This window comes from Phalacrocorax aristotelis, chromosome Z, assembly GCF_949628215.1.
Source record: "Phalacrocorax aristotelis chromosome Z, bGulAri2.1, whole genome shotgun sequence".
Classification (NCBI taxonomy): Eukaryota; Metazoa; Chordata; class Aves; order Suliformes; family Phalacrocoracidae; genus Phalacrocorax; species Phalacrocorax aristotelis.
Genome location: NC_134311.1, coordinates 30,575,938 through 30,600,007, shown reverse-complemented (window position 1 = coordinate 30,600,007; position 24,070 = coordinate 30,575,938). Strand labels below are relative to the sequence as shown.

The 24,070-nt window shown below is 41.4% G+C and overlaps 1 protein-coding gene across 7 annotated transcripts in view; it reads left to right on the top strand.

Moving 5' to 3' along the window:
- The window catches only part of MARCHF3 (membrane associated ring-CH-type finger 3), an 80,223-nt gene extending 59,846 nt beyond the window's left edge, over nucleotides 1–20,377 (top strand). For all 7 annotated transcript variants that reach the window (XM_075079477.1, XM_075079480.1, XM_075079479.1 and 4 more), the window contains 2 exons: nucleotides 11,380–11,589; nucleotides 16,507–20,377. In XM_075079477.1, coding sequence (XP_074935578.1) covers nucleotides 11,380–11,589; nucleotides 16,507–16,665 — 369 coding nt within the window. In that variant the 3' untranslated portion in view covers nucleotides 16,666–20,377. The remainder of the gene's footprint in view (nucleotides 1–11,379; nucleotides 11,590–16,506) is intronic.
- Nucleotides 20,378–24,070: the final 3,693 nt, after the last annotated feature.

The window sequence follows — 24,070 nt, the reverse complement described above, 5'->3', positions numbered from 1 at the left end:
GATTGTATTAAATGGGTGGCTAATGCGCTGCAGGTAAGTGCAGAGCCCCCTCATGCCCCACCTGACTTTCAGCACTTACACTGCTTTGCTTATGGGCTGAGCTAACTGGGAACTGTTGCGCTTCCTCCAGATGACCCTGCTTCTGGTAGGACTGCTGCTCAGAGGCTGGGCTGATGCGCCTCCACTCTCCATTGGGACCTGGGACTTTCTTATGTCTCAGTCACTTGTGAACTTATTCACAACAGCTGCACTGGAGAGAACGTGATATATTGTTGTAAAGGAGCAAGAGATGGATTGTGATAGAAAAAGAGGGTTTTTTCATACTGAAGATCACTGAGTCCTTCTGTTCTCCCTTCTGGAGGGTACCCGGCAAGCTCTGGCACACAAAATTGAAACGACCAACATCAATCAGACATAATCTACTAGAGCATAAGCTTTCTGTAGCATCTTTGGAACTGCCATTTGGAGTCACATTTTTGTTAGACAGTATGTTGCTATTGAGGCACTTGGCAGGCATCAGCTGAGGAAGTCTAGCCATTTCGCTTGATTTCAGAGCTCCTCCTTCAGATAAGGGGATTGTTTGGAGACATCCACAGCCTTACGGTCAGCTAAAAGGAGCTGTTTGCCAGTAATCTGAAAGGCGTTGTCTATTTACAGGTTACCAGTACATGCACATTCCCCTCAGTCCCAGGGCTAATAGTACTATAAAAATCAAAACACAAGAAGTACAGGGAAGGCCTGAACCCACCTCTATTACCATGTGTTAGATGCCCAGCACCCCTGTGCAGTCTCCTGGAAATCAGGGGTGTGCAGGACATGCGCTTGGGCACATGGATATCACATTGTGAATGTGCCTGGGGATGATGCATCTCGAAGGAAAAAACCCAGCTGCTGCTGAGTAGCCCTACTTCTCTCTCCCATGTCTTTGTCACCCAACTGCCAGTGAGAGCCTGGCTACATTTGACGGAGAGAGCCAGGCTGAAGCACCAGGAATTCCAGACACTGGAGGAAGAAAAAGTCTATAATATGGTGGTTGATATGCGTAGACCTGATGTTCCTTGTGACAAACCTGGAAGGATCTCAAAACAAACACAGTGAAATCAAACTGCAGTAGTTTCAGTTAGTAATTTTTATAGGCCTTCCACTTTTATATAAGCTGCTTTTCAATGCAGCCACTCCACAGAAAAAAATCCACTCTAGAAATGTGTGACATTATTCGCATAGTTGCTTTTTCTATGTTTCAGCATAAAAATTAGGCTAGCTTTATATGAGTATTATATATCATCTTCATTTCAGCTTCCATATTGCATCTATGTTGATTCCACTTGGCTTAGTAGAGAAACAGACACAAAACATGGTAGTACAAATGTATTTATGTGTAATAAAATGTTGTTAGAAAACAACCAGCTACAACATAAATATGGTATAAGAATACTATGTGACCATATAGGTCAGGTTTGTATTGCCTGTAAGTTATTTACATGTTTTCAGCCAACTAGGATTTGGTATCTGTGGTTTCATTTTTTGCAAAAAAACCCAAACAGAAAGCACGTAATTAACAGTATAAAACTCATAAGCAAAACAGCATGACTAGGAGAAAAAATAGTCAGGATAAACATCACAATATTGGGCAGAAATTAACTTCATTTTTTCCCAATCTGTTGCTGGCTGTACAGCTCATGCTAGAAAAGAAAAATAAATTTAAAAAAAAACCTAAAACCTACATCTATGCATGAAGTAGTTAAGACGAGCTTACATTATAATTTAAAACTTCCAGAAGCCTTACACTGAAATATGATTTTACATTTTGTGCAAGACTTTGAGTCATGCTGTTTTTATCTGTTGGGATTCTTCTTGCTTATTTTTCCTCTCCACCTCTTAGTGAAGCAAGTCATTAGCATTAAATTGCTGTAATGAAGAGACATCAGATTTGCTGCATGCAGTTTGTGGAAGGATCACTCTTAAAGCCAGAAGGAAAATGGTGACTCAGCATAGTCACCAACATGGAAAACTTTCATGGATCTAAGTTTGGAGGAACTGCAGCTGTCAGTACAGCACATTAGGGTTGGGAGCAGATAACTCAAGTATGTATATCCTTCCTCCTTTCTTGTCCCCAAAAGGGCAAAATAAGAAGGGCAAGGTGATGGTGATGCCTTTGTACCTAGTTGTCTTCAGCTGCGAAAATGTCCCCCCTGAGACCCAAGTCACATGTGGATAATGTGAAGCAGCCATGTAGATTTCTAGGTGAATTATGCCTGAGTTAAAGGAACTATTAAAAAAACAAATAATAAACTCCCTAACCCATACAGTTTTAAAAACTTAACCTCTTCAGGATGCACTTTTTACAGGTTGAATACCATACTCTATTCGTTCCTACTGGGGAAAACCCAGAGACCAAACCAAGCTCTCCTCTGTCCTTTGAAGAGAAATTAATTAGTTGTTTTATGTTCTTTACAGAGAAATTCTGCTACAGTGCTTGATTTTTCCACAGCACAAATCTTTCTCATAGTATTGACAGCAACAATGCAAACAATAGCAACTCGCCCCCAGCAAAAAGTGGGGGCAGTGGACAGACTGTGCCTTCAGACCATCACATCTGGAACTGCTGTTTCTGAAATTTAAAGGGCTAGTGATCATGGGCAAAAATGATGAGGAAAGTTCTCAGGAGAAAGTAACTGCTCAATCAAAGAGGAAATAGCTGCTTTGGAAAAGGCCAAATGCTATTCTTTAAGGGCTAGCAAGATGGGAGAACATGCTGGGGGTTTTCAAAGGTACAGCTATTTTTGTTTTAGATGATAATGGCATTGGTGACTTTTCTTTGGACATCACGATTCTGTAATACGGTTCTAAACTGCCAGGTTATCATCTCTGTCCTGCTAGTAGCATTTCCTACCACCAATAGGAGCCAATCAAAGTTTACTTTTTGTAGAGGAAAAAAAAGTGCTAAGATGAAAAGTTTTATTGCATCTGTCTTTTTGGAGAGCTACCAGGCATTTATTTATCTTGTCTTTAGTTTCCATATATTTGAGCTTGTGGATCAGGACATTTGCAATGTGATGAAGTATGTGTTGCCAATAGCAAATCTGCTTTGCTTTTCATTTAAAATGCAAAACATAATTTTCATTGATTGATTTTCTTGAATGCATACATTTGTCTGCCTGATTGGGAATACATTAATCCAAAATAGAATGGGAGCTTTGAAAAACATATAGATGAAATGAAATACTGCTTCTCCCAGAGTTCTACATAATCTTTTTTCTTGACATATCTTGAAATTTTTACCTGTTACAAGCACGACCTGAAATATAAACTAAAAGTGGATAGTACAAAACCAGAATATCAGTAAGCCAGACTAATGTTAAACAATACAATATTGTTTAACTGGACATGCAAGAAATTTCTTAGATTTTTATAGTGCAATTTAGCAAGCTCTGTAGTTTGTTTTCACTATCAGAGAACTACTAATCCTGTTTTTAGACATTAAAGTTGTGTAATCCAGAAACCGAACACTACATTTACCAGCCATTGTATTATTGCTACTTGGTGGAGTACTGTATATCAAACTCCTCTTTTTCAGCAGGCAATCTACCCAAGGTCTACATCCCAAGGTCTAGATTGAATATTTACTTGTTGTGTGATAGCAACAGCCCAAAGTCTAGATTGCAAATTCAGTTATGATGTGTTAGCAACAGCCTACAGTACTCTCTTTACACTTAGCTACCACCTAGGGTTAGTTCCTATCTGTACTGAGGTTTATTCTTTTAAAAAAAAAAAAAAAAAAAAATTAAAGGTGTATCATACCCCACCCTTACAATGAATAATATATTCTCTCCACTTACAAAAACTTGCAAGTGAAATTCATTTGCTATTTCAAAAAGCATCCGTGGCTTTTTCAGAGATTCACAGTGAAAATATTCCCTGGAACTTGAGTTAAAATAAGGGTTAAATATAAATAAGAGCAGACTCAGTTACAAAGAGACCATAACATTAGCATAATAAAGTTACAGAGATCAAATCATTTAGTCTCTAACTATCAACTATCCCAGGCCTCTGTCTCTGGGACCAAAGGAACATCTCTGTGAGCAGTCACCATGGCCTTTCTAAAATTACCCACTGAAGACAATAACGCTGTGCCAGTAACTGAATGTATGATCTAAGCAGGAAACCCAAAAACTGAAATATAAATATTTTTTCAAGTGAAGAGTAACTGTCAAACGTTTGTTTGCCTTGGCAAAAACTAACCTAGAAAAGTTCAGAGTCACCCACAATGTTTCATTGCACTGAAAATAAACATACATACCATTCTGGTGTGGGAGACTTTATTTTGAGCTACGTGTAGATGGTTTCATGTAGCCTAGTTTCAAAACATTTAACTGAAAAAGGTTAAAACAAATCAGACAAAACAGATCTCATCACCGTGTACCAGTACTTAAGGGGTAGTTACAAAGAAGATGGAGACTCCCTTTTACACGGAGTCACAAGGAGAGGACAAGGGGGAATGGACACAAGTTGCTCTTGGGGAGATTCCGATTGGACACGAGAGGGAAATTTTTCACAGTGAGGACAGTCAACCATTGGAATAATCTCCCCAGGGAAGGGGTTGACTTGGCCACGTTGGACGCCTTCAAGAGTCATCTGGGCAGGGTGCTGGGCCATCTTGTCTAGACTGCGCTTTTCCTAGAAAGGTTGGACTAGATGATCCCTGAGGTCCCTTCTAACCTGTGATTCTGTGAAATTTTTCAAGTAAAAAAGTATTTGAACAAAAATGTTCAGAAGTATATTTTTGGCCTATAAGGGGTCCTCCTGATCTTTTAAAATGTCCTTCATTCAAGAGAAACACTAAAAACAACAGGCAGTATCAGTCTTTCTTTGCTTAAAGCCCAAGGCAAAATGCTGAGTGGTCACTGCTGGCATGAAGCCAGAAATTACAATAATTGCTAGCACTTTTGCTTGTGTACAGACTGCTTTCATCAAGATTCACTGCAGAGCTATCAGCATGAAAAGAACAAAATGAACTTATATATTTGATGTGTAATAAGCTATTTTTGGTTCAAAGGGGAACACATTTAGGGAAGACAATCCCTTCCTGTCTTCTCTCCCCAGCTTTGTATGTGATAACTATTTAAATACCTTAACTGAAAAGCAGTGTGATGGATTTTCTTCATACTCTGTGGAATCTTCTTTGCTGCTGGTAAAACTCTAGCAACACTTATGTAAAATCAATTTTCCAAGGTAAATGTAGTGAACTAAAAAGGGCTTCCCAGTGGAAATAGGTTGTCGCCTTAGGATCTGATCTGGAAAAAACTATGCACATACTTTACTTAGTATTTGTGAGTCATCTAACTGAAGTTAGACCTATGGAGGTGAGTGCTTCCAGGATTTGGCTTTTGGCAATGGTAAAGCAGCTCAGACTTGTGGAGGTGTTTTACAGCAGTTTTCTGCTGGCAGCTCATTTTGGTTAGGTTAGATGAACTCCCAGTCTGAGCCTCTCTGGGGTGTTCTGGTCCTTGGTTGCTGCTTGTTCTGAGGAGCTCCTTCTCCAAATGTAAGGCTTCACTTTGCTGGCACATCGTGCTGATGCCTCAGCCTGTCTCAAATGAGCACTTGTCCAGTCTCCAGTTACATTTGCTTAGACAGGATGAAGTAAACCAGTTAAAAGGAAACTGAGCCTATTTGCTCATCTCAGGAGTCCGAAGTTTCACATTATTTGGCAATGTCAAATAAACATCTCTGCACATTCTCACTGAAAGGGGATTTTAGACAGTTTCATAGATCTGATTTCACTTGCAGTTTTAAATATCAGGTAACATTTTGGAAACCAGTAGTGGGCTCGTAGACCAAAAGTCTTGCAGGGGCTGTGGCAAATCCACATTAAGTTTCTGAGCATTAGAGTTTGCATTCAGTTGAAGTAAGCATGTACACCCTCTGATTAAGGTCAAGAGCTCAATTTAATCTCTCTAGGGCAAATAATAACTTAAATTCAACTCTACTTTGTGAAGTAACTGCGACAAATCCTTGTATGTGTATTACACGTGTCAGCATGTGAGGTGAAGGAGCCTCACGTGTGTTAACAGTGCTTTCTCACATCAGATGCAGAACATCAAAAACCCTTTCAAAACATAAGCAAGTTCCTTCATAAAACTATGTCAGCTTTGGCGGTTTTAGCCTATACTGCTCTTCTTAGGAGGCTCTTCCAGAGCTGGGTCCTCTTAAGGCTGTTTGGGTTTTTTTTTCTGATACTTACCCTAAATTTATTTATGGCCAACTGTTATCCATTTGTTCTTAATGCAGGATTGTCCGTTAGGTTAACTAGCACTTCTCCTTCACCTATGTCACCCTTCTTTTGGCCATCCCCAAGATGCATTTAGAGTATGACTTTGCTGGGATAAATGAGGCAGACTTTTAAAGTCCCCTCTTGTAGTGCAGGCTTTCTGTTTTCTTGATGCCCTTTCTGTTTTCCGGTTGAAGTGATCCTGCCTGAGCACAGAAGGAGGTCACCAGTGTGTCTCAGCAGAGCTTTTGCCACTGCCTGCAGGCTTAGGCACATGTTTGCTGGGCAGAGATGCACAGCCAAAGATGTTGCCCTACCCAGCCCGATCACTGCAGTTGCCCTTTGGGGAGTACCTGTTACCGGGCGGATGGACAGTCTGAGTCATTTCAGCAACGCCTGCCCCGTTTAGCTGAGCTTGGCTGAGCAGAGACCCCCGTGCTGGAGCAGTCCATGTGGTCCCTGCGACCACAGCAGCAGCACCCACTGCTGAAGGAACGGTGTAGACAGCTCAGGGAGCAAAGAGATATCACGCAGCCACAGCCATTAGCTCAGGGTTTGGGGGTGCTTTGTTTCTGAGCAGACCCGATTTGGTATGTGTCACTGTGAAGGATGAGGTGGGACCCCACATTTCTTTGAGGGTCTGGATTCTCATCAGGTGTATATTAGTCTCCAGGCACAGGGTTTCTTTGCTTGTGTCAGCCACAAGCCACTATTGGGTTGTTCATCAGGTGCTGTTCTTGCCTCTTCTTGAATTTGTGCTTGCTGCCATTGCTAAAGTCAATTCATGTCCTGTTACTTTGGCTCTCCACCTGTGTATCAGGAACTGGAATCACTGTTTACTTTAAGAGAGCACTTGATAAACAAGTGCACTGCCAGGCAGGCCGGTATTTTGCCTCAAACATGACCCTTTTTTATGACCTCCCCCCCCCCCCCCCCCCCCCCCAGAATGGAAATTATTACTGTTAGAGTCTCAATTTATTGCAGAATTAATTAAGCACATTGACACATTTTAGTAGGACAGATTTCAGAGTATCATAGGGCAGATCTGATGGTTGCATCTGGCCTTACATCTCGTTCTTTGCCAGCAGGGTAGTCCCTACTGTACTGCCACACTAATAAATCAGCTCAGCACTTTTTTGGGATCATTTTGTGGGTTTCAGTATCACAAAAGGATTTGCTGACTTGGCTTTTCAGCTATAAAGTAACTTGACAGTGCATATTTCCAAAACAAAAGACTGAAACCTAGAATCTAAACAGAAGCAGATTTAGAAACACATGTGCACTATTTCAGGAGAAAAATAAGTGCCGTGACTAAAATCCATACAGCCATTGAAATTACTTACTCGTTGCTTTTGAATTCCACTTTAGAAGTAGCTAATGAAATTTCTCTAGCTTTTAAGGTTAGACTGTAGATTCATGGGGTTTTATTTAGTATTTAATACTACTCTTGTCTGTCCTAGCCTCAACTAATAGCTGAATTGTTTTGCTTTGATTCTTTGTTCATATGGGTCAGGCAAGATAGAAGGAGTGCAGGGAGCCGTCAGCCTGTGAAGCGGTCTCACACCATTTTTGTCTGCTCAAACTTTCAATCAAGTTAGATGGCACACCATAAAATCCTGTCTTAATTCAAGTGCATTGTACTGTGCCTCATGAAGGTCGTAGGGCAGAGATGACAACACATGCCTTAATGTGTAGGCATCTGTTTTCCCAAAAGTGGGATCGTTTACCTGGTGTGCAGTATGCCAAAATACACAAGAGCAGAGGTATTTTATTCATTTTATATTTGTGCAAAGATGGGTGCTAGGTGGTAACTCCACAAAGCTAGTATACAGCACCAAGAAACTCCAATGTATTTCTCTTGTTACATGATTAGTAAATACCTGCCTAAATTCTTATTTGTTGGTTAGTAATTATCATCTCATCTGCTGTTGGTTAGCTATATTTTAATTAACCTTGCTAGCTATATAAATTATCATGCATGATCCTTACAGAAGTTGGGGGGCAACTCTTCTCAGTCCTGAATTGAGTCGGTGGTCGTGATCTTGCCCTGCCACCTCTACCTTTCCCCCAGTTACCACAGTTTTGACTGACTCCACACTTTATCACCCAGTTTTCAGCATCTTCTTTCCCTTTTATCAGTCTCTCAGTTCTTCTTCAGGATAGAGTCGTTAAACAAATGCTTCCGTATCTCTCAGCTCCCTCCTCTGACCACCAGATTCTGTTCTGCAAAGCACACATGGTCCATTGTTATTACTTAGTGGAAGATTCCATTTTCTATGGGATAGCATTTCATTGCATGTATGTATTCTTGCTGTTCTTCCTCCTCGCTCAGATCAATGAACAGTATTTCTTGCACTAGCTGAGCTGCAGGGATGCCGAAGGGATCACAGCAGACTGTGATTTGAAGATGCAGCCTCCGCTAAATGGAATTTGAAATGTTGCAGTGTGTTCTTCACCACCCAGTTAACAGGATGGGACAGTCATCGCATAGCACTGAGATAAGGAGATACTGGCATTTTAAGGTCTGCCCTGGGAAAGTGGTGAACACCCTCAATTCCCACTGAGATCACAGAGAAGTGCAGGTGCTCAGCAGTTCTTTTGCAGGTCACCTTTTAAACACATAGTTTTCACAAAACCTTTTCACAGTAACCTTTAAAAGCAGAATCTCCGCTACCAGGCTCTTTCAGTTCCTCTCATTTTCCTGGTGGTTTTGCATTATTCATGGAAATTGAACGAGGTAAAGGTTGCAGTTGGCCTTCTCTAGAAGTAACCAAATATAACCTGGAACTGTTATGCATGTACCCTTGGGGGTGTTTTTAAGTAAATAGAATGAAAGCTCCAAGGAAAGTGGTGTGAGCCTTACACACATGACTTTATAGCATTCTCTATAAAGTTACAATAACGTAAAAAGCTGTTCAGATAAAAACGTTATGTCTTATTTTGTACAAGCTCTATTGAAGCAAGCTCTGCCTGCAGCCTCTTCCTGTTCTCTTTGCCCATACTGATGGGGGCGGGGGGGTGAGCAAGCGGCTGTGTGTGTGCTTAGCTGCTGGTTGGGGTGAACTCACCACACCAAGTATTCTGGTATTTTCAATAATCTTGAGCTTAAGACACTGCTTGAAATGAAAAAAAAAACCACCCCAATATTGAGCCTCCCTCTTTAACTAGCATCTTCCCTTACAACTTCTTGCCGATAGTAGTACATAGCAGTTATGAAGCACTTCCCACTTCCTTAGGATTTTAGAATTATTCAAGTAAATTAAAAGCCTGCATCCTGCAAGACATGTTTGTGAACATAGTTTTTTGTTCTCCTAAATTCCTGAGTCATACATGAAAAAGGATCTTAGGCTGCTGAGTTACAGTGTTGCAGTCAAACTTCACAAAAATCCTGTGAAGTAGATAATTTATTATTTCCACCTGCGAAATGGGGGGGCTGAGGTGAACTTGCCTACTGATTTTTGCCTTTCTCCTAGTGCCAGATCAGTGACTACCTGTTCCTGGTTGCACTCAATTTCTTGACTGTTGTTTTACCCCATATGAAGATGGAGAGATAGATGCTGTGTATGTTTTCATAGTGTGGGCAAAGATGAAACAAGGTCTGAAAATAATGGAGGGGTAGCATACCTAGATAACTATTCATGAGTTTGCACAACGCTCTTAGCCTTTGCCTCTCTTGTCAAAACTCTTGAGTCCTGCAGTTCCTCTGGGTCATTGCTGTAGCCCTGTAATAGGGAAGAAGAAAAAAATCCGAGGTGGCTGGGAATAAAGGGAATTAACTGGTGAAGGGATGAAGTTGCCTCCCCAACCTTAGTTTCTGGAGCTAAAGAGACAGGACTTCTACTGCCATGTGTAATATGCTGGGAGGAAGGAGAGGGCCAAACAGTTAAAGAATGCATGAACTTTATCCATGTCCACTGTCACAGAGCTGCAGTGGCTTTGTTTTCTTTTTGTGCTGATGAGAGCTATAGCAATAGCTCCCTGGAGGAGCATGACTTTCCTTGCTTTCAGTATGGCCTCTGCAGTAGGAGCCAGGGTCCTGGGAGGGATGTGCCAGACTGGCAACCCATAGCCTGCCCTGCGCCCAGCTCTGGCTGCGCAGGCAGCTGGCATTATGACAGCTCACTCCACCTCTACTGCCAGTTCTTGGCTTTGACTCCTCTGCTTAGATTGTGGACTCTCTGGGGCAGACACAGTCCTGTGTGGTATGTGGTGTGTTTGCTCCCAGTACCAGCTCCCAGGCTGGGTGGGGTTCCAAGGTGCCACAGTAAGAAATATTTGCTACCCTTGGTAGCAGCTTGCATATGGCTCAAAGAACAAAAAAAAAAAAAAAAAAAAAAAAAAAAGGATGCAGTTTTGACCAAATCCTACAGCTTACATTGGCAAAAATTGCAGGGCTTGGTATTCTTCCTGTCAAATACTGACTTGAGTGATGAGGAGTTTTTTATTAGATGGTCTAAGCGTGCTGTTGTAGGCTGAACTTCTTTCACCTCTGCTGTCTGAAAATCCTGTTCATAGAAATAAGGGGATGTGGACTTGATAGCTGTTCAGTCAAACTTCACTTCAGTTGACTTTCAGGCACTCTGTTTTGCAAGATTAATATCGTCTTAATAAAAGTAACCTGGTGTGCATTCATCTCTTGCTTGCGTGCGGATATCTGAAAGCAAGTTGAAAATGCTTTGCCAATATTACAAGGAGAATATATTAAAAAGTAATCTTAAAATACCATGCAGAATATTAACAAACATTTTCTGCACTCTCAAACTGTTAGGAAAGTGTGTGATTCTTTCCACATTAAGAAGGGTGTTTCCCAAACAGTTCAGCAGCCAAATGCCAGGGGCTGTCCTATTCAAAACACTTCTCCTTATCAAGGCAGCTTTTACTACTGCTGAATATACGATACAGTAGCTATGCACAGCTAGAGGTGTGCATCAGCATGCAACAAGGGAGGGAAGATCAAGTCCTCTCTAGGGACAGCCAAAGCCACATCCTGCCTGTGGTCCATGCTCTCTCCTCGAAGGGGCAGGTATGTGTTTTGCAAGCAAGCAGCTCATCTTGGGTAAAACATCCTCCTTGTGCTGACACTTGCTTTATCTGCGTTCTGCCTGCAGTGGCTGAGGAACCCAGGCCCCCAGCATGAGAAACGGACTCTCTTTGGAGACATGGTGTGCTTCTTGTTTATCACTCCACTGGCGACCATCTCTGGCTGGTTGTGTCTACGAGGAGCAGTGGACCATCTGCACTTTAGTAGTAGGCTAGAAGCTGTTGGCCTCATTGCACTCACTGTCGCACTCTTCACTATTTACCTCTTTTGGACCCTAGTAAGTATTGGTTTTCTATTTGACTCACAGGAATAAGGGAGAGAACAAATCAGAAAATTAATTAGAGTGCTGTCGAGCAGGTGGACCAGTGTACAAAGCATTGCTTATATTTACCTTCTGTTTAAGTTACATCTACAAGGAACCTCTTGATTCCACACATTCAAGTTCTCTGGAAGATCAGAAAGATGGTTTGCCTTTGGGGTCAGTAATTCCCAAACCCCAAACACCAGAGGGGATAGCAAGAGGGAGTCAAGGAAATAACATGGAGGAGTTCAAGACAGATGCTACAGGAGGGAGTCTCTTCAAAGATAATGTGCAAAAGGTGAAGGCACAGCGCACAGAAAAGCTTTAGGTGAACAACCTGGCTGCCGCAGAGGACTCAGATTTTATTCTAATGCAACATCTGGTCAATTTTACAATTCAAAAGCCTTGGATATGGGTGCAACACATGCTTTCCCCATTCCTCGTGCTCATGGCGCTGTGGGAAGTCCATGTCAGAGCACACCTTACACCCAGGTCTCTAGAAATGTAGTGGCCTCTGCGGTGTAGATTAAATCACATTCTGCACCCGGGTGCGCTGTCACTTGTATGCCAATCCATCCTAAAAGCCACTTGTTTTATGCCAAGTTGTTAAACTGAGATCAGTTCCTGGCCCCAGGGCACCAAGAAATAGTTGGCTCAGCAGAAATTGAGGGAACCCAGTGGACAGCTGCCAAAATAAGTGTTTATCAAGCCCTGGTCTAGCAGGTCACTGTAAAAACAGGCTACCATCTCTGGCTCTGGTGCAGGAAGGAGAATAGAACAGCAGATGCAAACAGCGAGCTTTCACACTAACAGGGTAATGCTTGTGCGATGGAGCAAAGCTGTGCTGCTGTGAGACGAAAGGCTCATCTGAGCCTGTGCTGTTCTGAGCGGAGGCAAGACCAGCCTGCCTGTGGTGTTGGCGTGGCCACTAATCCCACAGGGCCAGTGCCCAGCTCTCCCCCTCAGTGGGTATGGCCACATACTGTTACGGCTGACCCCTTTCAGCAGTTTTTGATCAGTGTAAGGTGCTGAGGATGCAGCACTTGAACTCCTTTAGTAGAACTAGCCCACAGCAAGAAACCCCTATGCTGAGCCCGGGGTAAGCTTGGAAAAGGGGAGGTGTGGGGAAACACAAAAAACCATGCTACCTAACAACTAGCTCCAAGAAAGCTATGAAAGGTAACCTCTCATTTACTTCATTCGTAACAGTGAAACCCAATCTCATCCACAGAGAACTGCAGGCTAATTGTAAGCAGCGCACAACAGTAAGGAAAGCTCAGAGTTTTGCCTCAGCCTCCTGCAGTTTCTTTTTGTTGTTTCTGCTTCCATTTTCTGTGAAGCAGCAGCAGTAGCACTCCCCTTTGACAGGACGGCCATTTACTCCAGCAGTGAGGTGGCAATTGTGTTTCCTGCAGTACTGTGTGTAGACAGGTTTGTCAGGTATTCAAGCAAAGGTTGTTGAAATGTCTTTTGTGTGTAACTGTCTTAGAAACCCCAATGCTGTCCAATTTACCTAATATACATAATTCACAAGCACCAAAATGGTTCGAAGTTGGAAAGGGTAGTCTGGCTAAGTAGTTGGATTTAATTAAGCATGGCACGTAGACATATCTGTCCTTGCTCAGTAAGACTTCTGCAGGGTCTCAGTTGTAGTCCTTAACACCATCTATTGCATTTGCATTGTAAATGGCAAAAATCCCTTCTACTCACTTTATAACATTTATCCCTTCAAAAGCATACGGAGAACTGTGTTATTGGCACTTGGAGAATATGGTAATAGTGAGACCGATACAAATGTATACCTTGGTTGGTTTAATTGAAATACAGTATCTTTAATGTCCACTGAGTTGGAAGATGTAATTCCAGTCTAATCTGTTATTCAGACCTGCAGGGGGTGGATGGGCTGGTGAAGCACTGTGTTCATCAGGGAAGGGCAAGGCAGGAAGCCTTTCAATGCACAGTAATCCTCCTGTTCAGCATGGGGTTAATTCAGGGGGCAGAGCAGAGAGACATGGTGGGAAGGACTCTCAGGCTGTCTTCACCATACAGAAGGTGCCCTTATTTCCCTCACAGCATTAGTACTGGATGGAAGAGTTTTGGGGAGGTTTAAGTATATCTGCAGATTAAGTCAATAGGCTTGAGTGGCAGTGTTTTCACACACTGTCTCAGAGGGCAGATTTGCAAAGTCAATGGCACTGAGCACCTTACATATGGAAGACATGCCTTCCCTCTGCTCAGCGGCCTGACACCCATCAGTTGTGCAGGAATGCACCAGCCTGCCTTTGCCTTGGGGAGGCTCTGTGCTTCCTTTGCCATGCAGCAAGGAATGGACCCACATGCAGAAGTGCTCACCCCATCAAGTGCTTCAGCAGCATCTGTCCTTTAATATTCAGAAATGGGAGAATCCTGTACTGCAGGGAGTTTATTGAGTGCTGTGGAGTAAATTACACACAACATGTGATATAATGTTCCTTTAGGTCCTGGGAAAATTAAGAAAACTAAAACTTCATTTTACTTCCAGTAAATTAGCTTATTTTCTCTGGAGGCAAAAGCTGGCATATAGATTATTTACACACCACAGTTATCCCAGTGAGCAGAGAATGGGAGAGATGCTATTTTTAGCATCCAAGAAGATATTTTTTCCCTTCCCCTAAAACAGCCAAGTTCTACACAAAATGCTGTTGCTTTTCCTCTGCATTTAATCACTTTAACTGATATACACACACAAAAAAGCCTGCTACTCCCAAGAAGAAAGCTTCAGACACAAAACAGAGATTGCTATTTAAACTAAGAATTCAGGGCCACACTCTGCTGTCTCTTGCACACAGGTAATCTTGTAAAATCCTGTAAAATCAAGTAGCAGGTTGGAGTACAACGGGATCAGGCCCTACAGCTTCCAGTAGAACATAACTGCTGGCTTAAAACAAAGGCTAGCCCAAATTGAATCCGAGTAAGTTAGAAAGATAGACACCCCCCTTGTTAGCCTATTAAAAGAGGCGAACAAAGGAGATTAGTGTGCCAAGGACCAATGTAGATCTGGCCTTTGTTCAGCATCTGAAGAGTTTTGCATCCAGTGTAACAGCTTAGCGTGAGTAACATGGCTCTGCTGAAATTCAGTAGCTGACATCACTTGGAAACTGCCTCCAGGCAAGAACCTGTTGTAAACAAGCTGTCAAACTTAACTAGGATATCCTGTGAAAATGCCTTAAACAAACAAGCCGTTAAAGCCTGGCTTAACAACGCAGCCATTCCTCAAAGAATCTCATGTGATGCTACCTGAAAACTCAGCCTAAACTCTAGCTCACTCCTCTGAAGCAGTCACTGCATTTTGCATGGCATTCATCTTTGCAGGTGTTTTTTTTCCCCCTCCTCCCTGTACTACACAACTTCTGCTGATACTGCAGTGCCTTTTTAAAAGAATTTTCTCATGTTCTTTCATACATGATGTTGCACAGAAGCAAAGACGCAGATTGCTTTACCTTCAGGGGCAGCAGAGGAGACTGAAAGGTGGGGGAATCAATTAATCTGTTGGAAGAGCTGTCTTTGGGCAACTGCTCAGTACAAAAGCTCTATAGGTTTCCCTCGTTAACAGCAGACAGCTGTATACAGATCTAATAAAAAACCTAGAAAGCCTTTTTTTGTTCCTAGTAGGATTTTATAGAAAGGTAGATAATTTATTTAGTTAAAAGCACCCTTTCACAGTAAGGAGAGGGTTTTGAAGGATATGTTCATAGGCATGTATGTTACTTAATATCCGTCCATACCTCACTGGCAGCCAGCCAGTCATTGCTGTAGGGATAGGAAAGCAAGCAGCACAGCCCCTTTTGATAGCAGCCACTTTTCTGCAAACACTCAGCAGCATCTTCCACCCACCTGCACAAACCAAGCATGTTACCTCCAGCCTTTATGGCACCCTCTGCCCTCTGAATAGCATTGACCTACAGAAGTGGCACAGGTGCATAGAAATCAGTGACATGACCAGCTGCACGTGAAGACAGAACAGCTAACAAGACAAGGTCTCTCCTGCCCACAGCTCAAGAACATGATAATTGTCATTCAGTTCAACATTTCACCCAAAAGGTCCCAGGCCAGTTTACAGGGGGGTTTTGTTTTTTAAAAACTGCACATGTACATTGTCTCACAGGCATAACTCACTACACTCGGGTGCCACTAAAATAAGCTGTAAGCTATTAAAAAAAAAAATACAGGGCCAAGCTATCGTGTATATCCATAGCAGTCAAGTAGTTTCTTTTCCACTATTAGCAGAACCACGCTAAGGTTGAAATTGGTTAGCTGGTAACAATTCAAAAAATTCAAAGACAATCTAAATTGAGATACACATGTGGGCAGATGGCTCACGCTCACCTTGTTGCATCTGTGCAATCTTGTATTTAATGCAATATTTTAATGAATTTTCATCAATAAAACATTACAAGGTAGAACATACGACACGGTCAGTGTTTGCACACAGCATAACTACCTGCAAGCCTTCACCATCCCACCAATGATATTATTTGTCAGTTTAACAACTTGCAGCATGATAGTACCCCAAACTCATTCTCATTTTAAGTGGCTGCCAATAATTCTAGCTCTTGGGAAAGACAAAGGCAGGATATCTGATTTTTTGTGTTATAAAGAAGGGAGTGAGAGCTAGGCAACAGGATAAAGTAGGGCAGAGGCTACTTTCCTTCTCTGCTGCGGCAACTTTGGGAACAAACCATCTGCATGGTAGGTCTCATCTTTGCCCACCACTTTTCGCTCATTTTTATCCTGCCCAATTAGGCTGCTTATCCGCTTTTTGTACCACTTTAAGGCATTTCCCAAAAAAACCCAGCTGATTCCTTGGAGGACCACAGGGACTCTAAACGCAGTGCGTCTCTCTTCTCTCCCCAGGTATCCTTTAGGTATCACTGTAGATTATACAACGAATGGCGTCGGACCAATCAGCGGGTGATACTCCTAATCCCGAAGTCTGCCAACATCCCCTCCAACCAGCAGTCCCTGCTGGGCCAGCAGTCCCTCAAAAGGAACTCAAAGGAGACAATCGTTTGATTTGGGCAGTTCTGCACAGGGGCCATGCCCTAGAAGTATTTTCCTCAAACTCACTAGGGTCAGACCAGGATGGCACTGTCCAGAACCCAGGAGTGTGCTATTCTGATTTACAAACTCTTTGCAGAGGAATAAATCACTGTTTGAATTAAAATCATGGATGCTGCAATCATATGATATTTGCTAAGCTGCCAAACTTGTTTATTTAGCAGATACTGTATGGAATTCTACAAACTTGTGTTAATACTTGCATCATCAAGTGACACAAACTTTTTTATTGTTTAAAATGTTAAGCTATGAAAATTAACAGTGCAAAATAGGTTAAAAAGTGCTTTGTTTTTATAATTTCCTCTTCCTACAGTATTATTTCTTTAGGTAGCTGGACAGTAATCAGTGCTGTCTTTTCTTTCCTAAAGCACACCAATGGCATTTCCCCAGCTGATTTTATTTGAGAGTTCTTTATACCAATATATTGGATTATTAAAATTTGCGTGTAGTGAGTTCTAAATATTGGCATATTATTTGAACACTATAAAGTGATTAGCAAATTATCTTCTCTGTTTCCTCTTTGGCAGGGAAGGTTCAATAAGAAAGTACTTCTGTAATAAGTTTAGCATATGCAAAAGAAAGAAATGACACAAACTGCAATAATCCTAATCAAAAGTATTCTAGTATGTAGCACTCAGGAAAAAAAATAAGAGCTTATTTGATGTTGTGTGTGCTTTATGGGAGAAAAAGCTTAGTACACAAAGCCAAATGAGTTAGCTTCTTTATTCTGTCTTTGGACCAGTCTAGCTGTAGTCATCTTATTTAGCAATGTTCTTTTTAAGTGTCAATTTCATGGGGATATAAGAATCAACTACCTGTATAAAGCAATAACAACCTCATTCAGGCATAAATCTAGTTTCACAGCAAGCCAAGATGTGTAAGAAAATCATGAACCTTCAGATCTATACTCATTAGTCTGACAGTAAGGTCAGGGGTTGGTCACGTTTGGCAGTGAATACCTGCTTCTCTTCCAGGGTAAACTATACAACATTCTGAAGACATGGATATCAGAAAGTCTGTGATGGCCTAAAACGTGTAGTGCTTTTTTTAAACCCTCTTCTCAAAGACAACTAACTATCTGTATAGAAGACTGAACATGCACATAAACAGAGACTTCCAGGTTAAAAGACGACCTGCTAGCCAGAGGCACAGAAATGTAGCAGGTCTAGCTGGGTCAGGACACTGTCAGTGTTTTCATGCCTACACATTTGATTTAGGTAAGCTCTCTTCAGAATTCTGTACTAATTTAGCTTCTTTGGGAGACAACCCAGAAAGTTGGCTCGCGAAAGAAGTGTTATTCTTAAGTACTATGCTTGATTTTGTTTCATGGAACAAAAATTTAGGATGATACAGAATTAAGTAGCAACTAGGAATACAGTTGTTCAAATCAAGCTGCAAGGTATGTGCACACAGATCAGCACAGTGACTTGGCCCAGCTCATCACTTTTGTTTGAGGACAGCTTATTTAATCTGAGGGAGGCATATTGAAGCAGCCAGAGAGAAAGTATGGTCGACTTTAACAAATACATTACTACTATATTTTCTCTGCTTAATGCACAAGTACAGCAAAACAGACTGGTGAAATCACTAGCAATAGTCTCCCATGCATTTTCTTGAGAGAAAAAATGCCAGAAAAAATCCTGTCTCACACTTACCCTTTTACATTAAACCCGTGGATAAAAAAAGCATAGTTCATATTCTTCCTTGTTTTTCCTAAAACATAGGAACAGAAAGGTAGATTATAGTAATTCTTCCCACTTCTGTTCTGAACTGAAGACTTGCAGACACGAGGCTCCTCCGGATGAGTACTGCTTTTTTTTTCCAGTAGTTGAGGCTGGTTTTGCCACACCAAGTCCAAGTTTTGATTAACAATTTTAAAACTGGATCATTACAGCAAATATTCTACAACAGCAGCAATACTCATTTTTGTCTGAATAGATGGGAAAGACAAAATTAACTGCAGCAGTATCTACAGCTAGCAAAGCTCCTGGCAGTACAATGACACCTTTGTTATGCTATCCTTAAAGAGTTCCCAGTTAAGCAAAAAGTTAACTAATGAAATCTTGGGGGAGGTCTTTTTTATTTTTCTTTTTTTTTTTTGAAGAATGTCACTCAATTTCCTTCTCTGCAACACTATGCTTTCTTCTCATGCAGCTGGCCTTGCCATTTATATTCCTTTCCCATGTAAAAAGTTATATAGAACGAGCAGTATTCAAACCAGTATTTTGAGCTGCAAGTGAAAAAAAAAGCAGCAGCAACTTAAGCCACCCAAAAAAAAAACCTTCTAAGAAGCTGCAGACATAATACGGTTTTGTTCCTTCCTTTCACATCCAGCTTGCTGATGATAGATGTATGTGTATGGAGTTAAACCCACACAGAGTCCACTACAATTCAGTATTAATGATGAGTGCAATGCAAAGTGGGGAAGTTTTACTTCTACATAGCCTTTTCCCTGCAAGACTAGCCTATCACATAACATAAAAACCAAACAAGATGAAACTAAAGTAAGGTTAAGCAGTGATGATGCTGAAAAGGTACGAGATCCAACAGCAGGAAGCTATGCAATTTCTGACTTGCTGTTGTAGTGAGGAGAATAAAACAGAGGAAGCAGCAGTATAAACCACTTGGGAAGAAGAGGGGAAAGCATATTTAATGGATAGAACAAACTGATACCGAAGGCTGAAACTGAAGATTTAGAAATACCATAGCCTTCGCTTCAACTGCAAGGAAGTCATAGCATAAGTAGGATTACAGGTACTTCAGGTATTTTGGTTTTGGTTTGTTTTTTTATTTACTCGACTGTATAGTTCTGCCAGACTAAGACTTCAAACCATCATTTACGTTTCACTTAACAGCAACAACTTTCCATCAGTTTCACAGTAGGAAGTCACACAGGGCAATGTGACATCTCGGTACATAAAGGAAATCGGGGTCAATATATGCAACTGGCCTTTGATGCAATGGATACCATGAGAAAGAGATATGAAAAGCGACTGGGAGAAACACTTATGCACTAAAAAAGGAGGTAAAAAGCTCTCCTTTTCAAATTAAGGTAAATTTAAAAAAACCAAACTGTTAATATTTAAGCTTTTAATCTCTTATTGTTTATGAGAGCAAGCTCCATTTAATACACAGCTTGTTAATTAACAAGCGTTTTCCTTGCAAGCAGAATTGAGTATTGCATATTTACTGCCAAATACTGGTCTGGGGTATTCAAAAGAATCTTTAAAAACTATCAGACAATGCAAAATGTACAATGCAGGCCCCTAGCTTTATAAATACCTAGCAGGCCGGTAAAACAAGGATGCCTACAGTATGGGTATATAGTATGTAATGTAACTGATGGCAACACCACACTGCATACTAATTCATTGCTATTATTCCACATTTCTAATTTAATTTCCACGTGCATTTCCGCATAAGAAAGCTTTTTTTTCAGAACATCAAGAGTTACATCTCTCAACAGCTGCCAAGTTTGTTAGTACTTGTGATTGCTTTCAGTTCTTAAACTTTTTACCAACAGCCTCTTATACCTCATTGTGGCAATGCTACAACACATTTTTTTCTGTCTTTTGATGTTGAAAGGTTATAAAACTGATTGTGATTTTTCTTCAACTCTATCATAAGTACAAAATACTTTCCCAATAAAACTTGTTAAAATACAAAATCAATGTTGACGTTCTATCTACAACATCCCATTACAAACAACAACAAAACACACCACCTTCAGAAACAAAATGCTACAGCTGCAGAGGAAAACATAGTTTCATTCCTTGACTTACATTATGGAGAAGGTCAGACATGCTTGCCAATAATATTTTCTGTTTATAAAATGCAACGGCCAAATCAGCTATGAAAACTCACATCCAAGAGTTAATTGGTAACTGTAGGAAAATCCTGTCAAACAGTCAGCTTAAGCTGAAATGTGCCTTTACTGATGCCACCAAATATAACTTTTCTTTCTTCAGGTTTAATCACGCAGAGAACAAATCCTGTATTTACACAAACCCAGGAAAAGAAACCAGAGGACAGCAGCAAAGCACTCTGAGCAATAAATGCACTCTAAGCAAAACCTGAGATAAAATACCTAACTTTTGTCATAATCCTATGATGGGCATAGTTGAATATTATAAATAATTAAGTGTCCCAGTGTTTCCTTAAGGTAAACCACTGTATACCAGGAAAGGCTAAATAAGCATTCACATCCATCATACACAGCCTCCATTCCCCTTCTTAAAATCACTAGTTAGTATGAGTTCCCCTATTTGGGACAAGAGCTCTAAAAGCTTTTATGCCCAGTCAACTACTTACTTTCTTTGCCTGGAGAAAAATACTTCATAGTCAATTACTATGTAGCCATTTCTGCAGAAGCAGCAGTCTTTTTTTTTTTTCTTGTTCTACTGGAATTACTTATGCTGCTTACAGTATGGTATGAATGCAAATGCCACTATTTCACAGATTTGGAGTTTCTCCATAAAACACCGCTTTTACTCCAGCAGCCCTCAAATTAGTATCAAAATGATACACTGGTAAGAAAGTTAAATTCCCCCATGAAAATTTAAGACCAGCATTTAAAATTGCTTCTCTTACAGCAGCAGACGAATAATTAACATCTATTGAGCAGAAAAGGTATTTAAATTATTTACATATTCATTTATCTTCTATGTTTTGCTTGGACAAATATGATGTAAGTATATGCAGCAGGGATAAAGAAGTCAGAGGCATTAAGACTTTTTGTAGCATAGAGCTACAATTGACTACACTGTATAAAATAATTTGCACCACTGGGCTACAGTTGATTACACTGGGGTTTATTAGTGAACTTGTCCACTATAAACAAAGAATGAAGTTCACAGGTGTGCTGCTTTTGCTGTGGACAGAGCCAAGAATCAAACTTCTGACAGGAATGCATACCTTACCTCAAGAGCATTTATCATACAATACTAGCGCTGTACAAGTCAAACTGCTTGTTTCCCAAACAGATTCTTCTTGTGGTTTTCACAGGAATTAATATATTTGAGCAGATGATACATTTCTGGTAAAATGTTTTTCTAGTTGCAAGCAGTAAGTTACTAAGCAGTTTTCACCTGCCAGGATGATACCATTTGTATCTCTTGCCAACTGTGTACCAGATCGGTATCACATAATGATGATCCATATCTGTTGCCAGCTCTAGAAAGGACTGAATGTACCTAAAAAAAATAATCTTTACATATTACTATAACCGTAGTAATAAAAAGACCTACCAAAACTTTAATCACAAGTTGAACACATCTACAGGTTATTATTTAGGATATTATTTGCTTCTTCTGTGGCTCATCAGCTGACTAACAACCTCCAGAAAACACAAACACATTTCACTTAACATTGTGTATAGCCAATTAGCTAATTTTTTCAGTGGTCAGCTACCTTTACCAAATCCATCACTGTGCCTTCTCTCAACCACACTGGTGTAGATTATGACAGTAACTGCAACAGCTGAGATGGTGTATTTTGAATGGAGTTCCAAACTAACAAGAACAAGAGCTCTCACAGACATCGTATGACAGAGGAGAAAATAATCAGTATTGCCATAAAAATTTGCATTTGCTGCATACAGTGGCACAATGCATACCCCTCCAACAAGCTTGAGGCTGGTGTTTTTCAGTACAGCAATGAAAGGTCCACCCTACTTTGCAGTAATCAAAATGTATTTCTGGACTTCAGTGTGGGAAGATCGAGAAGAGGTAGGTCAGAAGCGGTTCTGTTCAATAAAGTAGAAACTTCCAAAAGTTAATATGGAACTCGCAGGGAAGGGTAGGAAGTTCTAGGTTGGTTTTTGTGTTTGTTTTTGGTTTCAGGTTTTTATTATTGGGTTTTTTTTGTTTGGGTTGTTTTTTTTTTTTTTGGGGGGGGGGTGGGGGGGTGGGAAGGGGGGTATCGTTTTGTTGTTTTAATATTTTCATAGTAAGATCTCCACCTGGTGGTAGGATGTTTCACTCTAAAGGTTAGTGTGAACACGCATAGAATCATAGAATCATTAAGGTTGGAAGAGACCTCTAGGATCATCAACTCCTACCATCAACGCAACACCAAGTCTCCTTAAACCATGTCCTGAAGTACCACATCTACTAGTTTTTTGAACACCTCCAGGAATGGCTACTCCACTACCTCTCTGGGCAGCCTCTTCCAATGCCTGACCACTCTTTCAGTAAAGAGATTTTTCCTAAGATCCAGTTGAAACCTCCTCTGATGCAGCTTGAGGCCATTGCCTCACGTCATGTTACTTGGGAGAAGAGACCAACACCCACCTCACTACAACCTCCTTTCATGTAGTTGTAGACAGCAATAAGGTCTCCCCTCAGCATCCTCTTCTCCAGGCTAAACAATCCCAGCTCCCTCAGCTGCTCCTCATAAGACTTGTTCTCTAGACCCTTCATCAGCTTCGTTGCCCTTCTCTGGAAACACTCCAGCACCTCGATGTCCTTCTTGTAGTGAGGGGCCCAAAACTGAACACGAATATTCAAGGTGCGGCCTCACCAGTGCTGAGTACAGGGACACGATCACTCCCCTACTCCTGCTGGCCACTCTACTCCTGACACAAGCCACGATGCAGTTGGTTGTCTTGGCCACCTGGGCCCACTGCTGGCTCCTGTTCAGCTAGTGTCAACCAGCACTCCCAAGTCATTATCTGCTGGGCAGCTTCCCAGCCACTCTTTCCCAAGCCTGTAGCGTTGTATGGGGTGGTTGTGACCTGAGTGCAATATCTGGCACTTGGCCTTGTTAAACATCATGTAACTGACCTCAGCCCATTGATCCAGCCTCTTCAGATTGCTCTGCAGAGTCTTCCTACCCTCAAGCACATCAACACTCCCACACAATTTGGTGTCATCTGCAAATTTACTGAGAGTGTACTTAATCCCCTCATCTAGATCAGTGATAAAGATACTAAACAAAACTGGCCCCAAAACTGAGCCCTGGGGAACCCCGCTCAGGACCGGCCACCAACAGGCCTTAGGTCCATTCACAGCTCTCTGGGCTTGGCCGTCCAGCCAGTTTTTTACCCAGTGAATAATATACCTGTCTAAGCCATGAGCTGCCAGCTTCTCTAGGAGGTTGCTGTGGGGCACAGTGTTAAAGGCTAAAGTCCAGGTAGACAACATCCACAGCCTTTACCTCATCCACTGGGTAGGTCACCTGGTCATAGAAGGAGATCAGGTTGGTCAGGCAGCACCTGCCTTTCATGAAGCCCTGCTGGCTGGGCCTGATCCCCTGGTTGTCCTGCACATGCCTGGTGAGCGCACTCAAGATGAACTGCTCCGTAATATTCCCTGGTACCGAGGTCAGACTGACAGGTCTGTAGTTCCCCAGACCCTTCTTC